This window comes from Amphimedon queenslandica, unplaced genomic scaffold (genome assembly GCF_000090795.2).
Source record: "Amphimedon queenslandica unplaced genomic scaffold, v1.1 AMPQUscaffold_13428, whole genome shotgun sequence".
In the NCBI taxonomy this organism is placed as follows: Eukaryota; Metazoa; Porifera; class Demospongiae; order Haplosclerida; family Niphatidae; genus Amphimedon; species Amphimedon queenslandica.
This window is the reverse complement of record NW_003546336.1, coordinates 147,687-173,780: the sequence shown is the minus strand read 5'-3', so window position 1 is coordinate 173,780 and position 26,094 is coordinate 147,687. Positions and strand designations below refer to the sequence as shown.

The window sequence follows — 26,094 nt, the reverse complement described above, 5'->3', positions numbered from 1 at the left end:
TGTAGTCTATTATTTACTTACATCTTTTTCTTCAGTATCTTTTATCATTTTTGGTTCATCATATACAAATTCACTGATACCTATGTACAGTTATTATAGGTATGAACAATTAAAGTATCACCATCATTGTATAATTGTAGACTTTTAGCAGTTAATATTACAATGAAGATACTTACTTTCATATATTCCTTCAGTGTTCATGTCATTATTATTGTCATAAGCAAAATTAATAGACACATCAATTGTATTGCATCCTATATGTGATTATGTTCATACTCACATGTATACATGTATAAAAGGTCTTACTGTTCCTTCCTCCAGTATCATACGCAGGATTATTTGATATATTTGATAGAGTGTTTTGATTTTTGTCCATTTTTGTTTCACAGTAGTCTATTAAAACAGTCATAAATATTTATTGGCACCATTTATACCTTGACTAAATTTTCTTTGAGGAGCATGGTTTCTGTTTGTTGTCTTGTTCCATCTTCTCTTACAAACTAATGCACTTACTATTAATACAGTAGCTACCACTATTAGAAATAATGTAGTAAAACTGCTAATAGCTCCTGCTAGTATTAGTGCATTACTGCCTGTACTTCCAGATGTGCTAACTGGTGTACTTATCATTGTACTAGATCTAGATCTAGTACCTATTAAAGTAATACTCAGTAATGTACTGGCAGGTTTTGTGCTAATTTCTGTTGATTCTTTTGTTACACAAGGTGTAGTATAGGATATGGAATTGCTTGATGACATAAGGATCATATGTGTACTAGATCTAGTAGAGAATGATGTTTTGTTAGGTCTACTTGTAGCAGTAGATATCCCAGTAAATGTCTGAGTAGGTGTATCTGTAAATATCATTAATTAGATATATAAAGTAATACTTACTTGTAATGATGCTGCTAGTGCTTGAAGATGTTATTCTGTTAGTGTTTATTGCTTGCTTTGAAGATGTGACTGTATTGGAAGGTACTAAAGAAAATGGCTCTAAAACAGAAATGATTATACAAGCACAATTCATTGTATGTTACTTTCATATAAACATACCTACTACAACTGATATCAGTGGATAGTCATTATGTTCCAATGGCAATAATCCATTACTGCTATCAAGCTGATAATTCAATGGTCCATTGTATTGTTGATAATACATTGGATTACTATTAGTGGTTACATTGATTACTAATATATCTCCATACTGTACTTCAATATCACTTGTAAAGTTATATACATTACCATTACTTGATGTAGCAGCAGAAGCATCAACAGTTAGTGCATGAATCAGTTCAGAAGAACGTTTTAAATAAATATTAGGATAATGTTTGCTTGTATCCTGATTCTGTGTAATACCAATTATCCATTTAGTAACAATACCATTACATGTGAACTGTATATCAGGAAAAGCTCTTGTATCACTGACTGGTATTACATTAGTAACTGATAGACTGTTTGTATTAAATGAACTGTCAATTGAAGGATAGTTGCAATTGCTTCCTAAAAATACATTAAAATGATATACCTTAATAAAGTGACATATTTTTATATACTTGTAATTGGGTATATTAGAATACTTGAAGTTTGTAACACTATTTCACCATCATCAGGATCTTTGTTAACATCAAAATTATTGACTTCAACTACTTCTCCAATTTGACCAGTTCCAGTTACTTTATAAAATCTAACAACACTTCTATCTTCGGGAGGTTGACGTACTCCTAGTCTGAAATATCTCTTGTCCCTGTCTATTATTAAAGGAGTGGGTAATATATAATTATAGAGTCCATTGGTAGTGAAATTGTGTGAAGATAATAATAATTGACTAGATGGTGTTCGTTCACTATAAGAATATCCTGTTTCTCTCCATATCTCTACTATTGGATATTGATTTCTGTTATCAGTCACAGGTCTAATGTCAATTCCAACTAATACTTCAGTCAGTGTAGAAATACAGTTGAGCCTTTTTGTATCTTCAGTGATAATCCATCTTGTTTCTACTGAGTCTGCTAGTCCAGTAGTTAGGATATTGTTGGCAGTAGTTTTAGCCTCCAATAAACTTAATTCCATAAATCCTTCAGTACCACAAGTATTACACTGTACTGTAGCATTTAACAATAGAAACAATAAAGAAAGGAAAGAGAGAGAAAAAGGAGACATCTTGACTGCTACACAATTTGTATAGTCTGTGTTAAGCATGTTATTTCCTTTGTCAGCTTGCAGCCATATAACTTGTTGGAATAGTGCCATCTTCAGAGCACCTACTGAAGTCACTAATGTGTTGCTTTACAGTTGTTAACAGAATGTATATAGTTTGAGTGTACTAATATCAAGAGTCCATTATGGACTCTTGCTTATATGCATTAGTGGCAAGATTACTTCTGTACTGCATGTGTTTTTATGTTGTGTATAATGTTTGAGCCAATTATGAGGAAATTCAAACTTTTTATGAATCTTTAAAGCTGCTTCAAAATTGTACTTATACTATACAGGGATTTTTGCCAAATTTCACAAAAAATGAAAAGGAGTGAATTAACATCTTTTACTGCATTTCTGATGCATATACATGTTCTATACTGTGTACACTGATTCTGCTCAAATTTAAACTTTTTTACAAATTTTTAGATTTGCTTAAAAATTTTACACAGATTATGGCTAGTCTCGCATAGCCAGACCCATACCCCTTTTTGACATTAAATGTCAAAAGGGGGATGGGTCTGGCTACGAGAGACTAGATTATGGCCAAATTTCACCAGCAATGAAAAGGAGAGATTTTATTACATTTTTATGATACATAGATCCATACACATTCTTATGTTGTGTATAAAGTTTGAGCTGATTCTAATTTTTATGTACAATACAATGATCATTGAAACAAAATTTTGAAAATTTATTAAAAAAATTAAGAAGTAATACAAGAAAGAATGACAGAGGAATAGTAATACTATTTACATTTATTATTAATGCAAAGTTTTAATGTAAGTACAATAGACCAATCTAGACTTGTTAATTTTCATAAATATTTTCTCCTTTCAGCTGTTCATAGGATTGATTTATTATCATGTACTATTAATGAACAATAAAATATGAATAATTATGATGATCGCAATAACACAATGTTAATAATATTAAATATACGATGTATTCAAATTTTTTTGGCTAGCAATCATAAATTTGTTCCTTTGATTAATTGATGGCATGTGGTTATTTGCAACAATTTTATTGATAACCATGCATATAAACTACCTTAAGCCTACTATTATTTGCGTCTACTAATTTTAGCAAAATCAGCAAAAGTCATGTTTAGTGTTAGTAATTTTAACGTTTTTAACCAAATTTACTATAAATAATAACCATTATAATGAATAATTATTATTTTGGCGTCTATTTAATTTAGCGATTTAAAGCTCTCTTGCTAATATAGCTAAATTTAGTAGACACTAAAAATAGTAGGCTTAAGGTAGTTTGTACTTACATCTTGTACTTCAGTATGGTTCATTGTTCTTGGTTCATCATATGCAAATTCTGCAATACCTATACAATTAATTTATACCCAGTTATTGGCTATTTTAAGTTGAACTATACTTTCATATCTTCTTCCAGTGACCATACCATAAGCAGGATTAATAGATACATCAGTGTTACAACCTATATTAATGTCATTGTGTTTATACTTGTATAAAAAATTTACTGCTTTTTCCTCCAATGACACCATAAGCAGGATTAGTTGATATATATGATAGTGTGTTGTCCACTTTTGCATCTAGGTTTAGTCGAACAATATACATTAATTATTGGTATTATCAAAAGTACATTTGTACCTCTTGACTGTTGATCAGTTATTTTTTCAGCAGCACACTTGCTAGCACTAATAGTATGGTTTGTGTTTGTTGTTTTCCAACTTCTTCTACACACAAATACACTTACTATTACTATAGTAACTACCAGTAATAGAAATAATACAGTAAAACTACTAATAGCTCCTCCTAGTATTAGTGTATTATTGCCTGTACTTTTAGATGTACTAACTGGTGTACTCATCACTGGGCTTGTTGATATATTCAGAAATGTAGTAATACTAGTTGATGCAGTTGATTCTATTGTTATAGTAGATGTAGCGTATATTTCAGAACTGTTTGAAGTATGGAAGGTATTAATATGTGTACTATTTTTTGAAGTAGTCATGGATGATGTGCTACTGCTAGTAGTAGGAGAAGGTGAACCTGTAAGTATCGCTAAATGCAACTAATAAATACAGAGCAACACTTACTTGTAACATTGCTAGCACTTGTGCTTGTAAGCATTATTGTGTTTGTCTTTATTAATTGTGTTGATGGAGTGACTGTATAAGCAGGTATTGAAGAAATTGGCCCTAAAGAATATGAATTATTAAGCCAACACAGTTCATTGTATGATCTTACCTACTACAACTGATATCAGTGGATAGTCATTATGCTCCATTGGTATTAATCCATTATTGCTATCAAGCTGATAATTCAATGGTCCATTGTATTGTTGATAATACATTGGATTACTATTAATGGTTACATTGATTACTAATATATCTCCATACTGTACTTCAATATCACTTGTAAAGTTATATACATTACCATTACTTGATGTAGCAGCAGAAGCATCAACAGTTAGTGCATGAATCAGTTCAGAAGAACGTTTTAAATAAATGTTAGGATAATGTTTGCTTGTATCCTGATTCTGTGTAATACCAATTATCCAGTTAGTAATAATACCATTACATGTGAACTGTATATCAGGAAAAGCTCTTGTATCACTGACTGGTATTACACTAGTAACTGATAGACTGTTTGTATTAAATGAACTGTCAATTGAAGGATAGTTGCAATTGCTACCTAAAAATGATACATTAAAATAATAAAAACATTTTCATTACTAAATGACATACTTGTAATTGGATATATTAGGATACTTGATGTTTGTAATGCTATTTCACCATCTTTGAGATCTTTATCGATTCTATTGTCGTTATCAATATCACTGACTCTTGCTATTTGGCCAGTGCCAGTTACTTTATAAAATTGTACAACACTTTTATCATCAGCAGGTTGAAATACTCCTAGTCTGTAGCCAGTGTTTGCCTCCTCAATATGTAAAGATGTAGGTAACGTAATACGATACAGTCCATTAGTAGTGAAATTCTGTGGAGATAATCTAAGTTCAACAGATACTGGATCCCTATATCGGCTTTCATCTGCCCATATTTCGACTCTAGGGTATTGATTCCTGTTACCAGTGACAGTTCTAACATCAACTCCAACTAATATTTCAGTCAGTTTACTATTGTCTGCACTACAACGAATCTTCTTATCTCCTTCAGTGATGATCCATCTTGTTTCTACTGATTCTGCTAGTCCAGTAGTTTGTAAATTGTTAGTAGTTTTAGCCTCCATTAAACTTAATTCCATAAATCCTTGAGTACCACAAGTATTACACTGTACTGTAGCATTTAACAATAGAAACAGTAAAGAAAGGAAGGAGCTGCAAGAAGAGAGAGACATCTCTGCTTAGATGTGTCAATGAGTCTTAGACTACCTGTTTCCTCTGCATCATTAACTGTCATTTCCTAGCTACTGGTCATTAACACATTTGAGATTCAGTGTGGGTTCTGTTTCAAAAACTACTCCAAAGATGTCAAGTATTCTGCTATCAATGTTAAGCAACATTGTAAGCATACAGTGTTGTCAAGATGTAGTGAAGTATACCCCATATATAGTGGTTTCAAAGGCTGGATAATTGATTTGCATGGTCCAATATTTTGTCTTTAAATGTTTGCAAATAATGTTTAATGCATTTAGTATATGTAGCACTTGTACCTTGTGGTTAAAAGCCTTGCCAAATTGTTCCAGCAAGGAATTCACATAGCAAAATATTTTACTGGTAATATCATGAAGTGTGTGAATGTCTAAATTCCAGTGTCAATGAAAATGAAAGAAGAAAGAGCACAAATTGTGACAATTTTTGTGCATGCATTAATAAATTTTGAAATTCTGATGACTTTATCAATAAGTTTAAGGATTATACAGTTAGTGAATCAACAATGATTAAAATGTTCAATGATGCTGGTTTTGAAGTGAATGCCTGTGGACCAATGTCGACAAAGGACAAATGGTGTTTTCAGTTGATCTTATTGATGTAAAAAAATTACTGTGATATTTCGACACAATTAAATTATGACTGAATAAAAACAATAATATTATAAATATATAAAGTTTATGACGCTGCAATTATGTTTCTATGACTTTTTAATCTTTTGAATGAGGCCAATAAAAGAATCTAACATAAATAAAACAACAAATAGACCACACAAAATAACTGTTTACTAACCAGAACAAACAATAATAGAAAGGAAGGGAGAGTGAAAAAAAGGTAGTAATTAGGATCAGTATCAGACAGTGTTCCTGACCAAAGTGGACCAATAATAGCAGCTAAGGACTCCATGGACCGTCTTACACCTTGTCCATAACCTAAAATACCAATAATCAATGTGAACCAGGCATTATAATATCTTGATAATATGAATGAAGGGGATTTTCGAGCCATTTTTTAGAAAACAATATGCTATAGTCCTTCTTAAAATTTATTTTAAAAATGCTCACAACTCAAAAAATATTTGTCAAAATCAACTCAAATTTTCTACACAGAATAAGGACATCAATATGTATCAGAAAATGTAATAAAAAATTTGGGGTGATTTTGGAGCCATTTTATGGAAAAACCATGGGCTATTTGACGTTTTCTTAAAATGGCTGTAACTTGAAAAATTGAAGTCGGAATCACCTCAAATTTTCTACACAGTATAAGGACATCAATATGTATCAGAAAATGTAATAAAAATTTGGGGTGATTTTGGAGTCATTTTTTAGAAAAAACCATGGGCTATAGCCTTGGGGATTTTTCAGAATTTTGACATTTTTTAAAAATGGCCGTAACTCAAAAAATTGAAGTCAGAATCACCTCAAACTTTCTACACGGTATAAGGATATCAATATGTATCAGAAAATGTAATAAAAATTTGGGGTGATTTTGGAGTCATTTTTTGGAAAAAACCATGGGCTATAGCCTTGGGTATTTTTTAGAATTTTGACATTTTTTAAAAATGGCCGTAACTCAAAAAATTGAAGTCAGAATCACCTCAAACTTTCTACACGGTATAAGGATATCAATATGTATCAGAAAATGTAATAAAAATTTGGGGTGATTTTGGAGTCATTTTTTGGAAAAAACCATGGGCTATAGCCTTGGGGATTTTTCAGAATTTTGACGTTTTCTTAAAATGGCCATAACTTGAAAAATTGAAGTCAGAATCACCTCAAACTTTCTACACATAGAAATTTAAATTGGCGGTGATTTTGGAGCCATTTTTAAGAAGAAACCATGGGCTATAGCCTTTGCTATTTTTCAAAAACTCATTTTTCAAAAATGCTTATAACTCGAAAAATATTTGTCAAAATCAACTCAAACTTTCTACACAGCATAAGGACATCAATATGTATCTGAAAATGTAATAAAAATTGGGGGTGATTTTGGAGCCATTTTTGCTACTTTCTAATAATGGCCATAACTTGAAACTGTTTAGTCGGAATCAGCTCAAGGCTTCTCAAGAAGCATTATAAGGCAGAGAGAACCTCTATAAGTCCTTATAAAACCCAGCTGCATGCCATGCAAGCAAGGTGATGAAATCAATCTTTACACTTATAAATTTCTTAAAAATAAAATGCTTCGGCTATTTACCAAATTTGAATTTTTATGATATTTACATGTAGTTAATAAAATGCCAAATAATCCAATACTGAGATGCATGTATAGCCAATTTCTAAAACGTACGTTAGGTGACTTTTAAATACCTTGAATGTCCATGGGCAAGAGTTTTGAATACAAAGAAACTCCTACAACCCAAGAGAAAGGAAGCGCAGTAGCAATGAGACCAAAACTAAATGTAAATTCAAACACGTTGAGGAACCATAGTCCAAACAATAAAGAAAGAAAAGAGAGAGAAAAAGGAGACATCTTGACTGCTACACAATTTGCATAGTCGATGTTAAGCATGTTAATATTTCCTTTGTCAGCTTGCAGCCATGTAATTTGTTGGAATAGTGCCATCCCCAGAACACCTACTGAAGTCACTGATGTGTTGCAGTTTTAATGTTGTGGACAGAATGTATGCATATTGGGGTATAATATGCATTAGTAGTAAGAGGACTCGTATATGAGCTTATTTTTAAAGTTGCTCTAAATTTGGACCAAAGTCCCTCTACTGTAGTAATAGAGATTTCGGTCAAATTTTAAAAAATGAAAGGAAGAAAATTTTTATTACATTTTTACATATGCATGTTCTTATGTTGTGAATAAAGTTTGAGCTGATTCCAATTAAATTTAAGCATTTTACAAATAATACAGTGATCGTTAAAACAAAAATTTTAATACAAAAGACAAAGGGATCATAATGCTATATACATTTATTATTAATTCAAAGTTTTAATGTAAGCGCAATAGACCAATCGAGAATTGTTAATTTTCATATATCCTTTCTTCTTTCACCTGTTGATAGGCTTCATTTATTATCATATACTATTAATGAGCAATAAAGTATGAATATGATGATTACATACATGTACAATAAAAGCACATAATGTTAATAGAATTTAATATACAATATTGTACAATTTCTTGCTGTCTAGCTATCATAAATTGTTCCTAATTGCTAGTCGATATATTGAGTTAAAATTATTGGTTGCAATAATTTGACAACCATGTATGTACCTATATAGACTAGTTTATCATCATATACTTACATCTTGTATTTTATCAGTATCTGTCATTGTTTTGGGTTCATCATATATTTCTTCAATGCCTATACAAATTTATTTGTGCACAATTATTGCCATAAGTTGACTATTTAAGTTTAACTTTACTTTCATGCCTTCTTCCAGTGTTCATACCATAAGCAGGATTCATAGATACATCAGTGTTACAATCTATATTAATGTCATTATGTTTATTTTGCATAAAAACTCTTACTGTCCTTTCTTCCAGTAATACCATAAGCAGAATTAGCTGATATATTTGATAGTATGTTGTCCATTTGTGTATCTAGGTAATCAAACAAGATGTATTAATTATTGGTATCATCATGAAATGTACATTTGTACCTCTTGAATGTTGATCAGTAGTACACTTATTAGCACTAATATCATGGTTTCTATTTGTTGCTTTATTCCATCTTCTCCTACACACTAATACACTTACTATTAGTATAGAAGCTACCAGTAATATAAATAATATAGTAAAGCTGCTGATAGCTCCTGCTAGTATTAGTGTATTACTGACTGTACTTTCAGGTGTACTAACTGATGTACTCATCACTGGGCTTGTTGATATATTCAGTGATGTAGTAATACGAGTTGATGCAGTTGATTCTATTGTTATAGTTGAAGTAGCCATGGATGATGTGCTACTAGTAGTTGGAGAAGGTATTCCTGGAGTATTGCTAAATGTGACTTATAAATATAAAGCAATGCTTACTTGTACTATTGCTAGCACTTGTGCCTGTTAGTATTATTGTGTTTGTCTTTATTAATTGTGTTGATGGAGTGACTGTGTTAGCAGGTATCAAAGAAAGAAATAATTATGTCATTACAGTTCATTATGTGAACTTACCTACAACAACTGATATCAGTGGATAGTCATTATGCTCCAATGGCATTAATCCATTACTGCTATCAAGCTGATAATTCAATGGTCCATTGTATTGTTGATAATACATTGGATTACTATTAGTGGTTACATTGATAACTAATATATCTCCATACTGTACTTCAATATCACTTGTAAAGTTATATACATTACCATTACTTGATGTAGCAGCAGAAGCATCAACAGTTAGTGCATGAATCAGTTCAGAAGAACGTTTTAAATAAATGTTAGGATAATGTTTGTTTGTATCCTGATTTTGTGTAATACCAATTATCCATTTAGTAACAATACCATTACATGTGAACTGTATATCAGGAAAAGCTCTTGTATCACTGACTGGTATTACACTAGTAACTGATAGACTGTTTGTATTAAATGAACTGTCAATTGAAGGATAATTGCAATTGCTACCTGAAAATACATTAAAATAACGAATACATATTCATTATTTACTAACATACTTGTAATTGGATATATTAGGATACTTGAAGTTTGTAATGCTATTTCACCATCATCAGAAACTTTGCTAACATAATTATAATTGACTTCAACTACTCGTGCAATTTGACCCGCTCTAGTTACTTTATAAAACCTTACAACACTTTTATCATCAGCAGGTTGAAATACTCCTAGTCTGTAGCCAGTATTTGCCTTCTCAATACGTAAAGAAATGGGTAACGTAATACGATACAGTCCACTAGTAGTGAAATTTTGTGGAGATAATCTAAGTTCAACAGATACTGTATTCCTATATCGGCTTTCATCTGCCCATATCTCTACTCTAGGGTATTGATTCCTGTTACCAGTGACAGTTCTAACGTCTACTCCAACTAATATTTCAGTCAGTTTACTATTGTCTGCACTACAACGAATCTTCTTATCTCCTTCTGTGATGATCCATCTTGTTTCTACTGATTCTGCTAGTCCAGTAGTTTGTAAATTGTTAGTAGTTTTAGCCTCCAGTAAACTTAGTTCCATAAATCCTTCAGTACCACAAGTATTACACTGCACTGTAGCATTTAACAATAGAAACAGTAAAGAAACAAAAGAGCTGCAAAAAGAGGGAGACATCTTTACTCAGATGTGTCAGTGATACTACCTAATTTCCTCTGCATCATTAACTGTCATTTCCTAGTTACTGGTCGTATTGTGGTGTGAATAATACTTCATGAAATTAACACAATTGAGATTCGATGTGGGTTCTGTTTCAAAAACTACTCCAAAGATGTCAAGTATTCTGCTATCAATGGTGTGCAACATAGTGAGCATACAGTATTGTCATGATGTAGTGAAGTATACCCCATATATAGTGGTTTCAAAGGCTGGATAATTGATTTGCATGGTCCAATATTTTGTCTTTAAATGTTTGCAAATAATGTTTAATGCATTTAGTATATGTAGCACTTGTACCTTGTGGTTAAAAGCCTTGCCAAATTGTTGCAGCAAAGTATACACATAGCAAAATAATTCTTTTGAAACCATGAAGTGTGTAAATATCTCAATTCTGCTTTATAAGGTCCAGTGTCAATAAAAAATGAAGGAAAAAATAAAGAACTGGCCAATGCTTGAATACAAAATAATACCATAATCAGGTAAATTTAGCAACAGCAAAGATTGTAAAATTTTTGTGCTTGCATTAACAAATTTAAAAGTTCAAATGACACGACAATGCACTATTATTTTATGTGGTGATAAAAATGTTTAATGATGCTGGCTTTGGGATTCTAACTGATTTTATTGATAAAATTAATGAATTCAAAAAATTATTGTGGTAACACAATTATGATTGAATAAAAACAATAATATAAATAGATAAAATTCATGATGCTGCAATTTTGTTTCTATGACTTTTTATTCTTTTGAATGAGGCCAATAAAAGAATCTAACATGAACAAAACAACAAATAGACCAGACGAAAATAACTGTTACTAACCAGAACAAACAATAATAGAAAGGAAGGGAGAGAGAAAAACAGGTAGTAATTAGGATCAGTATCAGACAGTGTTCCTGACCAAAGTGGACCAATAATAGCAGCTAAGGACTCCATGGACCGTCTAACACCTTGTCCATAACCTAAAATACCAATAATCAATGTAAACCAGGCATTATAATATCTTGATAATATGAATGAAGGGGATTTTGGAGCCATTTTTTTAGAAAACAATATGCTATAGTCCTTCTTAAAATTTATTTTTAAAATGCTCATAACTCAAAAAATATTTGTCAAAATCAACTCAAACTTTCTACACAGCATAAGGACATCAATATGCATCAGAAAATGTAATAAAACTTTGGGGCAATTTTGGAGCCATTTTTTGGAAAAAACCATGGGCTATAGCCTTGGGTATCTTTCAGAATTTTGACGTTTTCTTAAAATGGCCGTAACTCGAAAAATTGAAGTCGAAATCACCTCAAATTTTCTACACGGTATAAGGAGATCAATATGTATCAATATGTATCAGAAAATGTAATAAAAATTTGGGGTGATTTTGGAGCCATTTTTTGGAAAAAACCATGGGCGATAGCCTTGGGTATTTTTCAGAATTTTGACGTTTTCTTAAAATGGCTGTGACTCGAAAAATTGAAGTCAGAGTCACCTCAAACTTTCTACACGGTATAAGGACATCAATATGCATCAGAAAATGTAATAAAAATTTGGGGTGATTTTGGAGCCATTTTTTGGAAAAAACCATGGGCTATAACCTTGGGTATTTTTCAGAATTTTGACGTTTTCTTAAAATGGCCGTAACTTGAAAAATTGAAGTCGGAATCACCTCAAATTTTTTACATAGCATAAGGACATCAATATGTATCAGAAAATGTAATAAAAATTTGGGGTGATTTTGGAGTCATTTTTTGGAAAAAACCATGGGATAGCCTTGGGTATTTTTCAGAATTTTGACGTTTTCTTAAAATGGCCGTAACTCGAAAAATTGAAGTCGGAATCACCTCAAACTTTTTACACAGCATAAGGACATCAATATGTATCAGAAAATGTAATAAAAATTTGGGGTGATTTTGGAGCCATTTTTTGGAAAAAACCATGGGCTATAGCCTTTGCTATTTTTCAAAGACTGATTTTTTAAAATGCTTATAACTCGAAAAATATTTGTCAAAATCAACTCAAACTTTCTACACAGCATAAGAACATCAATATGTATCTGAAAATGTAATAAAAATTGGGGGTGATTTTGGAGCCATTTTTGCTACTTTTTAATAATAGCCATAACTTGAAACTGTTTAGTCGGAATCAGCTCAAGGCCTCTCAAGAAGCATTATAAGGCAGAGTCTCAGAGAGAACCTCTATAAGTCCTAATAAAAACCCAGCTGTATGCCATGCATGCAAGGTGATGAAATCAATCTTTACACTTATAAATTTCTTAAAGATAAAATGATTCAGCTATTTACCAAATTTGAATTTTTTATGACATTTACATGTAGTCGATAAAATGCCAAAGAATCCAATACTAGGTGTATGTATAACCAATTTCTAAAATGTATGTTAGGTGACTTTTAAATACCTTGAATGTCCATGGGCAAGAGTTTTGAATACAAAGAAGCTCCTACTACCCAAGAGAAAGGAAGTGCAGTAGCAATGAGACCAAAACTAAAAGTAAATTCAAACACGTTGAGTGAAACGTTGCTACCTAAAAACAAACAAAATTAATAACAAGACAAATATATAAAAAGCATTACTTGATGTATGTCCACGACCAAAAAAGCCTAATATCCAAATGTCAGACATTAGCAGAACAGTCACACCAAAAATAATATAATAACTGTAATATATTAGAAATAATACAACACATTAATACAATGAACTTTCATACATGTCTGGTATCTTTGTCTTTCTGTACAACACTAATACTAACACTAAAGAGAAAATATTCTGCAAAAAATCAAAATTATTATTAATTTGTCAAAATCTCACTATTCCAGCTTGAACTGCAAAAAATATGGAATTTTCGAAATCTTTCCAACCAAGTATTGATTCTGCCATAGGATTAAAAGCGGCCTAGTATAAACAGAAGTTTTTAAATTAATAGTAAAAATTAATATACATACATGCATGTACACATGTATATATTACTGTATACCATACCTGCATTGCACAGTCCATGAAAATAACTACATAGAAAAGACTCAGTAAGAGAACTAATTCTTCGTAAATGAGACTACTCGTCATCCAAACAAAACTCCTTAATTTTTTACTAATGCTCCAGTTAGTGCGTTTGATCAGCAGCGGTGTGGCTTCTGTATTAATGGCACGTCGGTTGAAATGATCATAGTCAGGTTTTGTATAATCAGGTTTTGTATAATCAGATTTTGTATCGTCATTTTGTGAAAATTTTCTCTTTTCTTTTTGTATTCCTTCATGTTGCTCCTCAAGTTCTCCTATTGGTGGCTGCTGATAAAAAGCAAATATAAACATAACTTCTAAAATTAACCACACAGCTGCCATAAATAACTAAAAATAAAAGATTTGATATGAATTGCAATAGCATGGATATATACTTATTACCCCTGGTAGAGTATATTTATTTACAGGGTATTTCCCTATCTTAGAGTTGAATTTTCTGAAAATAACATTCATTGCTGGCCCTAAAAAGTAGCAATAATAATAGTACTAATAGCAATAATAATAGTACATTAAAAATATAAAGTTAAATGTATCTATTTGTTTATTTATTTGTTTATTCTATGTAAGCAAAATTTACAATAACATACCAAGTACAATACCAAATTGTCTGAGACTCATAATGACAGAATATATAGTTGCTCTTTTATTTTTTAAAGAGGTTCGTGCCAAGTCTCCAAATATTACAGTCCCAGCACTCCATCCAACACCTGCAATACACAAAAAAGAACCCAACACTTTATTGAAGTGCATGTAATAATACAATATTGTACATAAAATCATGCTTGCATGCATCAAAGAACACATAGTACTCACCAACAAAAACAGTCATTACTAACAATAACAATAATAATAAACGAGGACAATGGGGAGGCAAATGACCTCTTTTTAAATTAAAATTTAAAAATAACAATAAGCTGCTTTTGAAAAGACTAACTGTTTCACGACTTACATAATAATTGGAAAAGGCTAAATACGTGTATATTTAATGCTGCTTATCATCTTTGAGGAAGTTGGTCATTCCAATATGTTAAAGAAGAGACTTATTCAGGTTTTAACAGGCGCAATTTTTCAAAATTTTGTGGCACAATTCACATGCCATAGAACTTCCCTCCTCTTTCTAAAAATCCTGCCAATGCCCTTACAAAGGATAATTTTTCACACACATGCTACATCAGCTATGAGCTATGGCATACATCATAATTGTACTGAATGAACTCATAAATGAGTTACAATGAACAATAGACTATTCTACATGTACATGCAGTTGGTACATGAATTTATTGTGAGTGTTTCAGTGTATTCAATAGATATGCAGCAAAGCTATACAGTTACAGGCAATACATAAAATTATCAGTTCTCATACATGATATACCATTGATCTATGACATACCTGTAAGAAAACGGCTGGCAAGAATGGTATATTTCGATTTTGCAGCAAAATACAGGAGGTTACCTACATAAATAACATAAAACATTTTGAATAAAAGAGATTAACACAGCATGAATCATTATAACTACATACAAGCTCACATCCTAGTGGCCTATAATATAGACAATTGGCTGACCTCCAATTTCAAAAAGGTTAAGAAATAAGACAAGAATCTTCGTTTGGTGTGTCTTGTCATAGATTGCACCCATGATAGGACCAATTAACAAGTTGGATATGCTCATTGCTGAGATTGTGAGACCATACAGCCACTTCTGCGCTCCAAACTCTTCGTGCATGTAGTCCCAACACGTAGGAAGAATAACACCTGGAAAGCATGAAAAGGTCAAGTGCTAATCACAGCAATCACTTAACTATATTCCATTCCTCCACTTAAGAAAAAGACAGCTATTGTTGTCCAGGTAGCCCATTTTTTAGCTGTCACCAAACTCACCATCTTGACTTAGTCAGATGAGAGAGTGAGCCATGTCGGTCTGCTCTAGCCAAGCACTGACAAGCAGAGCAAAGCAGACATGAAATGGGCGTGAGTGTGGTCATGTGGTTATTGTGCAATTTGTGCATAGTATTTTATTTGGCAATGAATTCATTTTACTAGACTCTAGAGGGTGCTGCATATGCAGTCATGAATATTAAGAAATACAAAATAAATTGTACATGTATTAAAGTGAAAATCCAATGCAGAGATCAAAGGTAGACACTTGCTCCGTAGCTAGTTCATAGCCCGTCAAACTACACAATGGACAAGGAAATCTTTCAAACTTTAACATACATGTACCTATAACGAAGGAGTTATAAAGACAATTATATCTATTAATGTGGGAAAGACAGCACAGTCAAAATACATTTTTAGCGTTATATATATACTGATAAAATTAAAAGTTTTAGTTTTATAGTAAAAAGACACACAGTGCTGTCTTTACTATCAAATGTGTTAATCAGCCCTGATAAGCATAAGATTGTGATTGTATATACAGTACTATAATAACTGACACCACAATAGGAATATACCACATAAAGTAGTATTATAACTTACTGGAGGATCAAAATGAGAGTCAAATATTCCTGCTGTAGCTATCCTTTCTCTGATTTTAATACTGACACATGATATTCTATTTTACAAAGAAAACACAGGTAGAAATACATGTACTATTAACAGTAAATATACTACATCAAGAGTGGATAATTATCCACTCTTGACTACATGTATAATATGCTTATATGACTCAACTGGTCTAACTATAAATGTACATGTACAAAAAGTTAGGTACAATGTACATGTACATGGTTTAAGGCCTTCATAGTTCGTACACGAGACAACTTGTTGCCAGCAACCAAGCAGCTTGTTGCCAAGATATATTCTTCGCAATAAGTTGGTTACAAGATCAAGTAACCACAATGTTACTTGGAACATGAAAGGGACATGGCAATGGTAACATACATTAATGATAGTTTTATTAGTGCATGCAACCCACAATAGTATAAACAGGTTTAGGTACATGTGCTTTATAAGCACACGCACTACACTGGCTGATGGTAATGGTGTTGATTGATGACTGTTGCATTATTTAATAATGTAAAAGTTAATTATTTCACACTGGATACACGTAATACTCACAAGTTTAAAGTTACCCAGGATAAGATTAAGAAAGAAACAAACCAGAGAATAAAACCAGTCAATAAACCAATCCTGGCAGAACTGAACCAAACACTACACACAAAATAAATAAAATAGAAATGATAAAACAGTACATGTACATGTATTTATGAAGTAACAATTGAAGTGGTCAATCTGCCAATTCTACATCCATATCATACAGCTAGAAATACATGTATATTGGTAGAGAATAACTATTGGCAAATTGGTGGTAAAGTACAATCCACCATTTTGCTTTAATCTTCACATGTTCAATGACACATGACTGCTAAATTATCGATATAAATCTGCCAATGACTAAAAATTTATACACATCATAGTCCTATATAGTCCCTGTCCCCATTTTACCAAACCCCATAGGCACATTGGTTGGCAGTCAAGGCACAAATAAAAATGACTCATTAAAATTAATTAATCTCTACCTTCTTTAGATTTTAAGGAACCTTTACAGCTCTTCTAAATCTTTCTTTATTCATTATTTAAACTTTCGTTTGGATGAACTTTTGCTTGGAAGTTGGAGCTGGTCTTGGAGAGCTTGTTGCATCCGACATGTTAAAAGGTGTGGTCAATTTGAAAGGGTTAAATTTTTGAGACAATCAATGGATGGCGATGATGATGTGTCCTTGAAAGGATCGTCTGGTTTTTCAGGATCCTGTAGTAGTATTAAAGCAAAAAGATGGTTGACAAACATCACGATGGCATGCTTCTTCTTATGTGGAGGAATTGAATACAGTTAAGAACTATTTGTAAATTTTGTTAGCTTTATATACAATGTACATGTACATGTATGCTCGCATGTATGTTAATATTACATGTATACATACATGTACTTATTGTTTTATGCATGTACTTTCCAGGTGTTATTCTTCCCACATGTTGGGACTACATGCACGAAGAGTTTGGAGCGCAGAAGTGGCTGTATGGTCTCACAATCTCAGCAATGAGCATATCCAACTTGTTAATTGGTCCTATCATGGGTGCAATCTATGACAAGACACACCAAACAAAGATTCTTGTCTTATTTCTTAACCTTTTCGAAATCGGAGGTCAGTTACATGTAATTACTATGAGTGTGTTAATTACTATGAGTGTACTGTACATTTATAGTGGTAATTTGGGAGTAGTAAAATTTAGGGAAATTGCTAAATTTATAATGAACTAAAGCATAAAGTGAATTATATTTAAAATCTCAGATGATATTTAATGGTATAGTAGTCATTAGTACTGACATGCATACAAGGAATTGAAGTCGTATCAATTAACTAGCGGTACATGTAATTTAATTAGATACATAAATTTAAGTGCATCAATAATGCCAAGAGTAGTGTGTCATTCAGTGAGCTGTATAGTGTATACTGTGAATGTACACGTATATGTATGTACACATGTATAGCATCCAAATTACAGATACATGTAGCATTATTTAAGTATTACACACAGCTAGACTCTATGCATACTGTGACTTGCCATAAAAAATTGTTCATGGATAATACATGATGTATACATATTATTTTAATTGTTTCTTGTTTGTTGTATTTTAGGAAATTTTATGTACTTTGCTGCGACATCAAAGCATATGGTGTTAGGAAGCCGTTTTATAACTGGTAAGAAACCATTACATGTGTTCAAGTTGATAAGAATTTTTTGTCAATTTTATTGTGTAGATTAGAGTTAAATTGTTTTCCTTTTTTTTTAATGATTTAGTCCTGATCTGTTATTTAATTCAGATGGGAATTTCAATGCAAAACTGTGAATGATAGTGACTTATGATATAACCTGATATCAACAACATTTATTTGTTTATAGTATAATGTTATTTATACAGCCTACTACTGTTACAATTAATGTATAAAGTAAATCCTTTATAACTTGATATCCCCAGAGGCATGTAATTACATGTACATGTAGACACAAACAGAAGTCATATGCATGTCTTCATTAGAAGCCAGTGGTCTACATGTACTAAAGAAATCAAACGCTTATATTTAACTACATACAGTGTGTATGGCATATGCATTTAGGACTTTAGGTGTGTATTTTAGCATTGAATCTACGTGTATCATACTCTGTATTTTAAAAAGTGTCTCATAGCATCTAGTTCACATTACAAGTACATGTAGATCCTAAACTGTAAACTGTACTACATTTAATATTCATGTACATGTACATTGTACATGTTGTATTAGAAGTCTTCTTCTTCTTCTTTCAAGATAGAACCTTGAAAGTTAAAAGTCTTATGTACATGTACTTGTTATAGTCAGTTTGTGTGCCTTCCAAATCAAATCTTTGACACTGTATTAGTACATGTACAGTAGTTGTGGCAATTTCAAGGTTTGTTAGCATTTTCATGCATTGGGGCACATTCAATTAGCTATCCATTAAAAGAAGAGCTTTTTTGGCTGCTTAAAGTCTCAGCCAATTCAAAATTGAATTTATAATTATGAGCTATTAGCAATGTCTGTGAAGTATTATGGGCTATCATTCCAAAAATTGGCTCCAAAATCACCTCCCAATTTTTATTACATTTTAAGATACATGTACATGTTGATGTCCTTATGCTGTGTAGAAAGTTTGAGCTGATTCCGACAAATATTTTTTGAGTTTTGAGCTTTTTGAAAAAGGAGTCAATTTTTCAAAAATAGCAAAGGACATCATATAGCCTGTGGTTTTTTTATGACTCCAAAATCACCCCAAAATTTTATTACATTTTCTGATACATATTGATGTCCTTATGCTGTGTAGAAAGTTTGAGCTGATTCCGACTTCAATTTTTCCAAGTTACGGCCATTTTAAGAAAATGCCAAAATTCTAAAAAATACCCAAGGCTATAGCCCATGGTTTTTTCAAAAAATGGCCCCGAAATCACCCCAAATTTTTATTACATTTTCTGATACATATTGATGCTCTTATGCTGTGTAGAAAGTTTGAGCTGATTCCGACTTCAATTTTTCAAGTTACGGCCATTTTAAGAAAACACCAAAATTCTAAAAAATACCCAAGGCTATAATAGCCCATGGTTTTTTCAAAAAATGGCTCCGAAATCACCCCCAAAATTTTATTACATTTTCTGATACATATCGATGTCCTTATGCTGTATAGAAAGTTTGAGCTGAATCCAACTTCAATTTTTTAAGTTACGGCCATTTTAAGAAAACGCCAAAATTCTATAAAATACCCAAGGCTATAGCCCATGGTTTTTTCGAAAAAATGGCTCCAAAATCACCCAAAATTTTTATTACATTTTCTGATACATATTGATGCCCTTATGCTGTGTAGAAAGTTTGAGCTGATTCCGACTTCAATTTTTCAAGTTACGGCCATTTTAAGACAACGCCAAAATTCTAAAAAATACCCAAGGCTATATAGCCCATGGTTTTCATTATTGATGTCCTTATGTTGTGTAAAAAGTTTGAGCTTATTCTGATGAATTTTTTTGAGTTATGAGCATTTAAAAAACAAGCGTAACAGTGTAAAAATATTCCTATAATTTTTTTCACCACCTTGCAAGTACAGCTGGGTTCTTATTAAGACTTACTGTACATGTATTAAGATTCTCTCTACCTTCTGATGCTTCCAGAAAAGACTTTTGACAGTACATGTATCTCTATGTTCTTTCACTATAAGAAAGCTCATAACTTTGTTCCATGTGCAAAATGCCATTTTGTTTGCTGTGACCACACCCACTTACGTAGCATGGGCGGGTGGTTGCTAAGGCTTGTTATTTCTCCAATACAATGTGTATAGTAGAAATGTACATGTAAGTGTTGACATATAACATGTGAGTGAAATCATTTATAGGACGACCTGGGGGCTACGCCCCCAGGTCGTAACAAGCCGATTTTGGAAAATAGCAAAAGCTTTTGAAAAATACCTCCAAAATCACCCCAAATTTTTGTTACATTTTCAGATACATATTGATGTCCTTATGCTGTGTTGAAAGTTTGAGCTTATTGTGATGAATTTTTTTCTAGTTTTGAGCATTTAAAAACGAGCCTATTTTTGAAAAATAGCAAAGGCTATAGTATGTATAGCCAGTTTTTTTTAATGGCTCTGAAAAATTACCCCCAATTTTTATTACATTTGTGAATGCATATTGATGTCCTTACTGTGTAGAAAGTTTGCCAATTTCAATTTTTTAGTTATGACCATAAATAAAAGTACATGTACATGTAGCCTTCCAAAAATCAACCCCAATTTGTATTAACATGTTTTCTTTGAAAAAAAACTGTACTATTATGTGTAATTATCATTATCCTTTATAGGCATTGGATTAAGTGCTGGATCTGTTTTATTTGGAGAAATAGCTCGTACCTCTGATAAAAAGAGAAGGACAGTTGCTTTCTCAATCTTTATGTCAGCAAGACAAGTTGGCCTTGTGATTGGCCCCGGCCTAAACCTTTTCCTAAGAATATGTAACTTCAACCTTGGTCCTTTTAAAGTAGACAAATTCAGATCACCTGCCGTAAGCATTATATCATTATTTTTATCACTTTAAGAGTCCCTCCATCTTTTAGTTATTTATGATGATTATTTGGGTCATCATTCAAGTGTTGTTCCTTTTCTTCTTTTTCCTACTCCCGTCAGTGAATGAGAAAGAAGAGTCCGACAATCAGAAACATGTACATGAACAGGAACAAGAGAACAGTTCATCGTCAAGTATTGATGACGAAACTATTAAAAGTGAAGATATCTCATTTCCATCCGAGGCTGCTTACCTTATAAATAATAAAAACAGTAAAGGACGTTATGGCAGTATTAATGTTAATCCTGAGAGAAGTGAACATTCCATTGTCGTGAAGAAAATGAACTTTCTCATGACAATTTTAAATGAATTTGTCACAGAGGAAGTCTCAGTTTTATTGGCAATTCTTTTTATTACTTTATTTAATCAACAAGTGCTAGAGGTATGATGGTTATAGTGTTATAATTTCAATTTTGATATTTTATTTTAATAGACTGGGCTGGTTCCATTAGTTGAGGACTTTTTTGATTGGAATGAATTTGATGTCAGTCTTTTTTATTCAGGAGCTGGAATCATTGTGAGTTTTTATTGATAGTTATCGTACAAGTTTAGCTTTAAAAAATTGTGAAAATTTCTGATAATTATCATAATTTTGAGAAAAAATTCAATTTATCAATTTCATTCCCTCTTGCATTGATTAAGCCATAGCAGGCAGGGTGCATGAAGTCCACCGATTAATAATTTGTATTAAAAACTCCCATCACTATTTTAAACTATATGGTGTATGCATGCGTAGTTGCGTACATGTACATGTAGCATATCTTGAAGGCACCAAATGTTTAGTAGTACATGTAAGCACTACTGGAGCTTTATGTACATGTACGCGTGTGTAACAAAAGTAAATAATGAATGGTGTGTGTTCTACACACTGTAGCAAATGCCATTCATTTACTGCTCACATCATAAATTTTAATTGTAAAAATTATTACTTCTTTATAATTATAGTTGCTTATCAGTTTCTTCAGTGTGGCAATACTTACAAAGGCCCTTTCTGACAGGTCTCTTTTAATAATTAACTATTATAACGATGAATTTTCGTATGATACAATGTAGGTGGTTGATAGTCATTGGTGTTATTGGTACAGTCATTGGTTATACTTGTAATATTGGAGTTTTAGGATCTGGACAAACATGTATGTTATAATGATGAATTTTTAACATTATTATTGAGACATTAATTCATGCTTTTAGATTCTTTTTCATTCCCCGCCTTTATAATTGCATCTGTTATTAATGTCTTTACAATTGCATACATATTTGTTCCAGCTGCATCGTTATATTCAAAATTCCTTCCTCTTAGAATACAAGGTATTTCCAACCAGATTCTTGTGTATAATATCATGTTGTGCTATTTAGGTTTTGGTCAAGGGATTAGACGTTCTGTTGGTTCATTAGCTTGCATAATGGGGCCATTGTGGGCTGGATCAGGATTTGAACTATCATATTGCTGTAATTATTATCCTTTCTTTGGTGTCCCATTGGTTCTGCTTGCCATTATTTCAGTAAGCAATAAGTTATAAGTGATAACAATGTTCAGTTATTATTTTGATATGTTCATCTAGATTTTACTGGTATTGTCATTTAGTAAACTTAAGAGTGATTCAGAGAAAAAACTTCCTGTTACTGCAGAACAAAAGAGTTAGTATCATCAATGTTCCTGGTTTACATGCCTGTATTTATTATTATTCAAGACATTTTTTTAATCTTAAAATCTTTTAAATCTTTGGAGTTTATTATTTATTGTAAACAAACAGTTTGAATTTATGATCTGTCTATCCATTTTTTAAATCAAATCTTGTGTGTATATTGTTCATAGCAAAAGATTGTCTGAACTTCTCTCAGTAACTGGTTTAACAAAGGAGGGGATTAACGTGACATTATTGTCACAAGATACCATACCATGCAAAAGGATTGTGGTTACTACATTTGGCATAAACATGCATGCATCTTGTAGCAATCCAAGTAAGGAGGTTCTTCAAGACTGGAAAAACATTCATTCTAAAGGAGGATGTATCTACATGTATTACTCTTGATTAAATTGACAATCAATGAATAATAATCAATCATTGCTATGAAGATTTCTTGTTCCACAAAAGTTTTGCTAAGAGTTTCTCTCATATATTTCTTTTGTGCTGGCTCTACTTCAGGCTATACTAGTGAAGTTTTAAAGAATGTTCAAGTGACTGTTGATACCAGTGCCTCTCAATTGAACTGCACATCAGAGAATAACACTACCGAAAGTCACAAGTCCTTTCTCTGTCCTTCTTTACAAGCTGCTCTACAACTCACTGGGTCTACTGGACGCTGCTGTTATCATTACTTCATATCTTTTAGACACACTCCTTCTTCTGGAGGTTTTGTACACTTTATAACTGAGCCCATAGTCACAAGTGCTTCTGTCACTTTAAACTCAGGAGGCAGTGAGTCTGATAATGTGACTATTTCTTGTCATATTGCTCAAGAAATTTTGACTAAACGGACATTAGATTTGAAATATATTTTATATTTTAATTCATCCCTTTACGTGAACTTCAGGTATACTATTTTTGAATATTGTCCACTTCCTATTAGAATATTAAAGATTGAACAAGTTGAGATTACAAATTCTACTTTCAGGTTAGAGGGATAATGCATGAAGAATAGACAAACATTTCAGTTTTTGTTAGCAGTAATATGGGGTTTTCCTTTTAAATTAGACTATGATAACATTAATTCTACTTTTATAGTTATTTCAAAGAAGCGGTTTTTGACATACACAACTGCTATAATGTGACAATTTCGGAATCATTTTTTAAAAGTAACAGAGGAACTGGAATCACAAAGAGGTCTTATCGTGGAAACACTGGCTCCCTCTCTATTACCTACAATCATGTTGAAACTGGTAGCATTCCTGGAAATCCAATGATAACAATAAAGTCATGTAGATTTATCAATAATTCTGCAGCAGCCACAACTTCTTTAAAGTCGTCAGATCAAGTTTTTGCTAGAGGTATTTTAACAGGGAGAGGAGGAGCAATGGCAGTTTTTGCAAGAGAGAATGTCTTTAATATCTCAGTACTGATAACTGATTGTGAATTTAAAGAAAATTATGCTAGATCATATGCTGGTGGTGCTTACATTCTTTTTAATGGATACGGACATCATGTTGCTTTGGTACAACAATGTTACTTCAAATCAAACCATGCAGGAGAAGGTGGTGGGGGTATACTTGTTCTTGGAACAAAAGGTTCAAGAGAAAGTCCTCACATCTTTCAAGTGAAAAATTGCACATTTCATGATAACAAAGCTACACTTGGAGCTGCCTTGTATTATTCCATTAATCTTGATGGAGGAAGATCTAATAGAGCTCACATTGCTGACTGTGTGTTTACAAATAATTCTCTTCTCAGTGAACATGATGGTTTTGGTGTTGCTATTGCAGTTGACATTGCTGATAATTTTGAGGAAAAAGAGTCATTCCCAGTCAACACTATCAGTAACTGGTATGTTATGATTCATATCCTTAACCTATAAATCTCTTTTAGTCTGATAGCTAATAATACTGCTGGGGTTAGTAGCATTGTTAGCATAGGTTTTCAAACATTTCACTTATTCGGAAATAACAATTTTACTGGAAACCAAGGCTCAAGTTTGAGAGTTAGCTTTTCTTAAATATTATCAAAATGATCAATTTTTAATATAGATAGTCAATGCTCGGGTTGTATTGTCTGGAAGGATATCATTCATCAATAATACTGCTGTAGATGGAGCAGCAATGTATCTTCTATTATTCTCTCAGATACAACTGTCAGATAACGTACATATTTTGTTTAAAGGCAATAAAGGAAGGTAATGTAATAATAGATTCTTAGATGTTTAAGTGAATTTTCAATAGGTATGGTGCTAGTATATTTGTTGGTGCATTCCCATTGGTGGAGGTTTTTCGCCAAATCCCATACAATCCTCAATGTTTTTTAGCTTTAGAATCATCAAAAACACTCCCACCTTATCGCTGGGCAGAAGTATGTTTTGTTTATCTGTGTATAATTAGAATGTACACTTTCTTAGAAAAATGTTACCATTAGATTTGAAGGAAACTCTGCTTGGTTTGGTGCTGCTGTCTACACTACTAGCTTTGCTACTTGCTCATGGATTGGATTTCAATTTATAGAATCTTTTGATGAAATATTGTTTTCTGATTGGCCGATCTTTAATGTGAGGTAACGTTAAAATCGACATTTTGCTACTAGTAGAATAAGTATTATTCTAATAGTAGTGACAATGAAAACAGTGCATTTAAAGATCGCTATAATCAGGAGAATTCATTTGTTACTGAGTCAGTTCAATTAAATGTCAATGAAACTGCTTTAAGTGGTTGGCCGGGACAGAAACTAACACTTTCAATCACTGCAATTGATGAATTTTCTAAACCAACTGGCTCATTAATTCGTTTTGCATTCGTTCCCAACAACAATCAAGTTTGACAATTATAATTATGAATAACTGTTACACTAGCTAACATAGATACATAACTACTCTATAATGCCTGCTGTTGTTCTGATAAAAAAACATTCACATGTGACAAAATTAACATATCAAATGCCTTCTAAGATGCATATTTC

At 32.2% G+C, this 26,094-nt stretch overlaps 3 protein-coding genes and 1 long non-coding RNA gene across 6 annotated transcripts; 1 reads left to right on the top strand and 3 right to left on the bottom strand.

Moving 5' to 3' along the window:
- Positions 1-6,282: 6,282 nt before the first annotated feature.
- On the bottom strand, positions 6,283-8,010 carry LOC109581626 (uncharacterized). The gene is made up of 3 exons (XR_002184701.1): positions 7,881-8,010; positions 6,361-6,500; positions 6,283-6,309 (listed from the first exon to the last, which is right to left on the bottom strand). It is a non-coding gene; the product is annotated as an uncharacterized LOC109581626 (long non-coding RNA).
- A 387-nt stretch (positions 8,011-8,397) lies between these two features.
- On the bottom strand, positions 8,398-11,097 carry LOC109581636 (uncharacterized). The gene is made up of 8 exons (XM_019995923.1): positions 10,191-11,097; positions 9,694-10,140; positions 9,559-9,630; positions 9,186-9,512; positions 9,055-9,126; positions 8,949-9,011; positions 8,829-8,887; positions 8,398-8,604 (listed from the first exon to the last, which is right to left on the bottom strand). The coding sequence occupies exons 1-8, from the start codon at positions 10,798-10,800 to the stop codon at positions 8,545-8,547; spliced, it is 1,710 nt and encodes a 569-aa protein (XP_019851482.1). The 5' UTR covers positions 10,801-11,097; the 3' UTR covers positions 8,398-8,544.
- Positions 11,098-11,496: 399 nt separating this feature from the next.
- On the bottom strand, positions 11,497-17,516 carry LOC105312602 (uncharacterized). 3 transcript variants are annotated; one of them, XM_019995920.1, is made up of 15 exons: positions 17,394-17,516; positions 16,599-17,025; positions 16,351-16,426; positions 15,672-16,092; positions 15,436-15,624; positions 15,261-15,323; positions 14,458-14,577; positions 14,252-14,331; positions 13,832-14,197; positions 13,661-13,744; positions 13,560-13,618; positions 13,426-13,508; positions 13,251-13,376; positions 11,663-11,802; positions 11,497-11,611 (listed from the first exon to the last, which is right to left on the bottom strand). In XM_019995920.1, the coding sequence occupies exons 4-15, from the start codon at positions 15,751-15,753 to the stop codon at positions 11,549-11,551; spliced, it is 1,455 nt and encodes a 484-aa protein (XP_019851479.1). In that variant the 5' UTR covers positions 15,754-16,092; positions 16,351-16,426; positions 16,599-17,025; positions 17,394-17,516; the 3' UTR covers positions 11,497-11,548. The 3 variants fall into 3 exon arrangements, with proteins under 3 accessions (XP_019851479.1, XP_019851480.1, XP_019851481.1); XM_019995921.1 differs by having other exon boundaries at positions 16,933-17,025; XM_019995922.1 differs by having other exon boundaries at positions 16,947-17,025.
- Positions 17,517-17,535: 19 nt separating this feature from the next.
- Positions 17,536-23,304, top strand: LOC109581635 (uncharacterized). The gene is made up of 11 exons (XM_019995919.1): positions 17,536-17,703; positions 17,829-18,017; positions 18,513-18,575; positions 21,234-21,433; positions 21,486-21,875; positions 21,927-22,010; positions 22,439-22,491; positions 22,547-22,626; positions 22,685-22,801; positions 22,850-22,995; positions 23,056-23,304. The coding sequence occupies exons 1-11, from the start codon at positions 17,571-17,573 to the stop codon at positions 23,134-23,136; spliced, it is 1,536 nt and encodes a 511-aa protein (XP_019851478.1). The 5' UTR covers positions 17,536-17,570; the 3' UTR covers positions 23,137-23,304.
- Positions 23,305-26,094: the final 2,790 nt, after the last annotated feature.